The sequence below is a fragment of the Limulus polyphemus genome, unplaced genomic scaffold (assembly GCF_000517525.1).
Source record: "Limulus polyphemus unplaced genomic scaffold, Limulus_polyphemus-2.1.2 Scaffold4511, whole genome shotgun sequence".
Taxonomy (NCBI): Eukaryota; Metazoa; Arthropoda; class Merostomata; order Xiphosura; family Limulidae; genus Limulus; species Limulus polyphemus.
This window is the reverse complement of record NW_013670121.1, coordinates 82922-89902: the sequence shown is the minus strand read 5'-3', so window position 1 is coordinate 89902 and position 6981 is coordinate 82922. Positions and strand designations below refer to the sequence as shown.

At 34.1% G+C, this 6981-nt stretch overlaps 1 protein-coding gene across 2 annotated transcripts in view; it reads right to left on the bottom strand.

The window, feature by feature from the left end:
• Window positions 1–3735: 3735 nt before the first annotated feature.
• The window catches only part of LOC106471275, a 33255-nt gene continuing 30009 nt past the window's right edge, over window positions 3736–6981 (bottom strand). For both annotated transcript variants that reach the window (XM_013931867.2, XM_022399886.1), the window contains exon 8: window positions 3736–6555. In XM_013931867.2, the coding sequence (XP_013787321.1) occupies window positions 6394–6555 (162 nt within the window). In that variant the 3' untranslated portion in view covers window positions 3736–6393. The remainder of the gene's footprint in view (window positions 6556–6981) is intronic.

The following is a 6981-nucleotide window of genomic DNA, read 5'->3' as shown; positions in this document are numbered from 1 at the left end:
ATCTGATTCTCCGCTTCTGTCATTAGTATAAGTATAGCTTTCATCATTTAACATTATTAAGTTAAAAGTATTGATAATATTTAATAATTTCCATTTTCATTCTTTTCTTTTACATTCAAAACCAGTACTCTTACTATTTAAATTTCCTAATATCAACAGATTTGAATTGTATCTTATCAAATTTGAAAAACAAAATCACAATCTGGGTACTTTTTCGACGAAATACATAAATTAGCAAAGACAGTATAGAAGAGGTGATCCGTGCAAGAAGACAGGGAAGAAATAGAAGGGAGAGGTATAGGTGTGAACACACAGTCCTCCTCACGTGATACAGATGGAAGAGGAAAGCATGATCAGGATGGAGGATTACATAGCAGCAGTTAAAAAACAATGTGCGAAGAATCAATGGCATACATGTCAGAATGTTGATAAACACATGCAAAAGGATGAGGATGTAGGCTTTAAGGGAGAAGTAATATAAGGTCAGAAAGCGAAAGTGTCCCAGGGATTAGTGTAAAGGCATGGAAGAAAACACTAAGGTCCCAGTCAAGTAGACTTGAAGGACAATAAAGGTGAAAGGAATGAAAAGGCCTAATAATGACCAGAAAGGAAAAAAAAATCCTGATTGTATCGGGAACACCAGAAAGTAGTAAAAATCGACCTGGTATCCAGCACTAATCAAAATTTATAAACTCTGGTTGAAAAGCCCAGTGAAATACACAGATGGGTATTTGAAGGACGAGAAGAGGAAAAAGAACGACTTAGTGACCAATGGCAAAACTATGCCACTTCTGCTAATACATGATGGTGGACAGGCAAACAGAATGGGAAGGGAGGGAAGCTACAAGTGAAAAAAAAAGTTGTAAACGTCATGCAAGGAACGAGACAGATGAGAGAGAGAGTGAACTACAAGGCTGAAGAATAGTGTAGTAGAATGGAAGAGGAGGACAACAGAGGAAACCACAATTTAGTCGTCCAGTAGAGCACTTCTAGAAGGATCTGACAAGGAATATTTTGAATGAAGAAGATAAGACGAAGGAGAGAACAGAGGGGCAAATCTAAAGGAGAAAGTTGAACCAGTTCTAACTAAATGCATCCACTGCTGGTGGATGCAAGACAGAATACCAGCAGAGGGGAAGCATGGTATTGTAGTAAGTGGCTAAGGCATCAATGTAAGAGGTGCCCAGACCAGAGCACAGCATTTGAAAGACACAAGATTGTAAGGAACACTCCATGGGAAAAATCTTGTTTGGCCAAGAAAGAATTTTGCAACATGGTTCATGGCACCCAGAATATAACAGGACACAAGAAAAACATGCAAAAAATAACCCAGAAGAGGAGGTCAAAGGTTCTGAAACAGAAAACAAGACCAAGTACCACCGTGGTGATTGATATAGGATAACACAGATGAGTTGGCCATATGAATCATTACCAAACAGCCACGCATATCAATCGAAGAAAATGATCCAAAGCCCAACAAACTTCTAAAAACACCAGGAGGTTGGTATGAAGGGCAATTCCTCCAGAACCCATTGATCCAAAACCCCAAAGTAGTCAAGACAAGCACTTCATCCCATCAGGGTAGCATCTGTAAAAAGATGAAGATCCAGATGAGGACTAGGAACATCATCTTGAGCAACGGTGCTGTCGAACCACCAGGTGAATACATTGTGTAGATAAGGAGGAAGATGAATAAGGTAGGACAAGGGATCCCAAGAGAGGTTTCATGGATTGTGCTGAGTTTATTGCAAAAGATACATATGAGCATGTCCCAAGAGGACAAAGAGTGCTATAGAAGCCAAAGCCCTCCAGAAGAAAGAGAACATCCCATGCAGGAAGAAAAGGATAGGATAGAGCTGTGGAAATCCAAACGTACCATGGCTCACCAATGAAGCAGAGACAACGGAGCTCAACAGAGATGGGATATGAAGAACACACTCTAATGAACCAGATACTAAATGATGCTATATGAAACCTCTCCAACTTGACCTCCAAACAAAACAAGCTGATGGAACAGAGTGAAATTCTAGAAAAGGATGTGAAACCCTTTCAATAGCATTCTTGGAAAACATGCCTGAAAGTGCCACTGAAAAGACATCAATTCCCATGGAAGAGTATAGGGAACGGGAACATAAGAAAATGGAGGAAGTGGGGAAAAAATTAAGAGTAAGACCCTCAATAAAACTTGTATCACACAATGGTCGGCCTCAAATGGAAGCCATAGATCAGCAAACTAAGGCAATGAGGCTCCTACTGGCCCTCAGCCTATAGGATAGACACCAACGAGATTGTTTGCAAAAAGAACTATACACAATAGAAGCAGAGGAATAGGAGATGTAGGAGGGTAGGATAATATAACTGATAAAAAAAGAAACTATAATGAATGTTGATGGGCAGCTTTAACCTGGGAATCCAGAGAATAAGGTACTCTACCAAAAAAAAGAAAAAACTTAGCAGAAGAAGGGAGCCAGACAAAGATCCCGAGATAAAAGGGAGACCAACATACCTAAGCAAGTAAGGCATCCCTCCCCAAAAAATCTCAGCAACAATGCAACCAAGTCAGAAGGAGCCAGGCCAAGAAAGAAGAACGTAACAATGTTGAAAAAATAAAGGAACAATTATCCCTCCAAAAATCCCCAGGAGCATGGTGAATTGCTTTGGAAAGAATGGGAGGAAAATAATGCAACAGGGTAGTGAGGATAAGACAAAGGCACGAAATGCGGACCTGGGAAAGTCAAACAGAAGATCTGACCCCCAAAGACTGAAGAAGAGATTTCAGAGTTTTGGGAGTCTAAGAAAGGGAATACAGCCTGATGTTCAACCAAGGTATACATATCAACTGGTCAAGAAGGACGAGACATTCCTGCACTGGAACAAAGTTGAGATAAAATGTGTTCAATATAGACTTTAATATCTAGAGAGAGAGGGGAAAAAAGTCAGAAGTGGGTGATGAATTAAGAAGTGAAGGAGAAGAATCATATGGGACAGGAGAGAAAGAAAGATATAGCATACCTGAGAAACCTTTTTCAGAAATTACTAAAAAGGCCTGGGTAGATTCACAACAAAATTAGAAGATTTAGCAAAGGTAGGTGATGAGAAAAGACTGTTGAAATCTCCTTCATCAAATAGAACCTAAATTAATATTGAAATCTCCTAAATCATAGTCATGACAAATTTAATAACTTAACTAAGGCTACTTCCCACATTAAAGATATTGCGATTCAATTACCTACAATTCTTTTTCCTCTGGCCAATGTCATATTTAGACAAGAAGTAATTCTGTTAAAAATGGCACACCTGTTCAAAGTGGTATTAGTGTCTTGGTTGTTACAGGTTACACTATTATCATAAGGTTTCATGTAGGTTACACTATCTGACCTTCACCCACTCATAAGCAACTTTCTCTTGCAAGTGATATATTTACAGAGGAGGCAAAACACTTTTTTTTATATATATTTTATTTTTGGCACAGATACAAAGTTTTAAATAAACTTACTGGTATCTAAACTGCTACTAAGATCTTAATTACTCAAAAAATCATTTAAAATTTATCAATATAATCTTTATAGAATTATAAAAATAGAAATCACTTGGATTAATCTGTATAAAAGTAGGTCCACTTTATGTCATGCATTATGCACTGAGCAAGACACTGTGTACGCATTCGATTTAAACAATAAAACATTAGATCTTCTTCCTATTATTCACTAGTTTTTGATTTACAGTTTGAGCTTATAACTTCCCTCCAAATACATCAAAAGGTATTTGCAAGAAATGTAGGCATTTCAGCAATACAAAACATGCTTGTTTACCTGAAATTACCTTAACAATCTCAACACAATGTTAACTGAAGGTACAAAATCAATAACACTTGGTTTACCTATAAATATGGTACTCAATTTCTGTAGACTGAAAAACAAAATTTGAACTAACGAAAGTTGAATAAATTGTGACAAATTATAAATGAATACATTTATAGAGTATAAAGACTGATTAAATGTAAATTGCAATAGTTCATGCTTAATATTTTCATGATAACCACATAGTCTACAGTTTAATCTTTACACTGCAGCTGGGAGGTACATTTCCCAGTGCACTGGGACATATACATCCCAGCCACAGTGAATGGGTTTAACAAATATCAGGTCTTAGTTACTCTGCAAGGCCAATACTCACGAAACCTACTGAAGGAGGCTTAGCATTCCTGCAAATAGAGAACTTTTATTTCTAGAATAGTTTTGGTTCAAAAACTCATTTTTTACATTAAAAGCACAAGTTTTAATACAATAATGAATCAATAACCTTTTGGTAAATTCACCATTCACATGTCCAATTTTTTATTTTTTTTTACATTTTCTTATGTAATACTGGTAACAAAGAATTCCAATGATGCCTCATATATTTTATTATAAAAATACATGTTTAGAAAAAGAAGCATTTATAAGTAAAACATTTTTAAAATTACTAAAATGTGTAGAAAAATTTCATGAAATGAATAATCCATCAAACAAAAATGTAAAAACGCATGGGAAAATTACAAGATGGATAAAATCCTCTCTCTGAAAGCACTAGAAAAATGTTTTAAGAGGAAAGTACTAAGGCAAAACATTATAAAAATAAGCCATACACATTGAAAGTTTGAAATCCACATAGTTAGTGCATCAGTACAAAAATTAGTATGCATGTATTCAAAACAAAATTCACCCAAAAAAGCTTCTATAGTAGTCATGCTAAATCTATCACAGAAGTTAGCAATAAAATCGAGTGACTATAAATCATGTGGTAAATCCTTCAATGAAGGAAATACAAAAATCTGATTTCAAGCTACTCAGATAGCTCAGTCAGAGGAATCAGTACAATAAACTACATAATTTGGAAGAGACACTCGTGTAAGATGAATAAATGGAATTACCACAACTATATTATACGAACCACATAGCTACAAAAGTAGCTGTCAAATAAAAAAATCTCCAGGAAACTACAATCACAGTTTGAAAGACATCTGTGTTGTGCATAAACAAATCACCCCCGCATACAGATGCTTCTATGGATCTATATACTGATTAAAAAAAATAAACTATGAACACTAAAACAAAAAAAGACACTTAAATCACAACTTAAGACTGCATATAAGCATCCCAAACATGGTCATGTAATTTTTGTAATCATACATACATACATACATATTCTACATAATGTAAAACAATCATCACTATATTTTTTTAAATACGCAACTGAAAGTTAATCATATCATTGACAATTAAAATAAATTTGTCATATAACTACTTCTACACATGATCATCACTCAATGAATACTTAACTTGGTTTTGTATAAATAAACACTGTTATTATTTACTGATATATATAAACACTACAAAAAAAATTTCAAAGTTGACAAGCTTTTCCATCAGGAGAATTTGTAACTGATCAATTCAACTCTAAAGTATTGAAGCTTTTTATGGTGAGAAATCTACTGACAGCAAGGTGAAGTTGGAGAATCTGTGAATTTTTTAATTACAATTCATGAGTTTAAAAGTGAAAACATATTATCAAAACCTTCACATTTTTACCTGGCTTCTTTGCTGCGAATAATCCTGGTGGCCTTATGCAGATTTATCATGCTGACACGTTTTCTCTGACCCGGTGCTTACAAAAATAGACAATACCTTATTTTCTTAAAGCAGTAATTTTGATTTATGTTGTCTATGACCTACAAATTACTTACATTAAAATTGCTGTTTCTCTAGCACTACATAAAACTTTAAAATGTTCATTTATTAAGACTGCAAAAAAATATGAGCAAACCCTATCCAAATTATTGTTGAAGTATATACCAAGCTTTAAAAAAATGACAGCTGATTACGTGCATACATTCTTTGTATTAAACACTAGATGATTGAAACTTTTTTAATATAAAAATAAATATTCATCACTATGTATGCCTTTCTTGGCTAGCAACATAAAACATCCAACTGGTTCTTAAAATATGGAAGCCTTAGAACTGTAAACAATTTTCACTTTATTATAGTTTCTGATACTGAAACCTGTTTGTAGGCTGACTTCTTTTAAGCTTACAAAAAATTAGCATCTAGAACTAACAGTGGCATTGTTATAGCTCACAAAAATTACACGTCCTTTCCCATAAACAGCTTCCTTCATTGGTGGGTGTAGGCTAATACAGCTAACTTAACATAAAATTAGCAACTCCTTTGAAATAAAATATTCAATACATACAAAATGATTAAATAAGTGTTAAATGAACACTTTTACTTCAAAAAAATGTGTGCATATAATTTTCCATTTACTAGTAGATATTGCTACAATAGCTATATTTTGGAATATTTGGGTAATCAATTATTAAGACTAAAAAAAAAGTGAAGTTAGAATACATCATCAGGCAACTTCAACAGCACTTGAACACAATGGAGAGTACTTTGTAAGATTGCTGTTGCTTTCCACTCTGCTCAGGTGTACATCAACAGGCACCACCTCTGTATTGTTAGTTTTATATCCTGTCCCAACATTACTATCATAGATCTTTTCTTTATCGGTTTCCTATACAATTAAGAGAGAATAACTCAGTAAATTAAAAGAATAACAAAGGTATTTTCTCCATTTATGAAAACAGGAAAAAAAACATATAGTTTTAATTTTGGAAAATAAATTATCTGTAGATTAACAGAAATTAAAGCACAACTATAAACTTTTGCTCTGACTAACATAATATGCAACCATAAAAGATTAACTATTTTAATCGAACTGGTGTATTTAAGTGTTTCACACTCACAAAGAAAAACTATCATTCTATAGGTATTTGAAGAACTTGTAGAAATCCGCCACAATTTAAGTCTTCGGGAAATTGAGTAACTTCCATTATAAACTGTTGTTTACAGGTATATAAATTAAGGGACAATGAGTAACTTCCATTATAAACTGTTGTTTACAGGTATATAAATTAAGGGACAATGAGTAACTTCCATT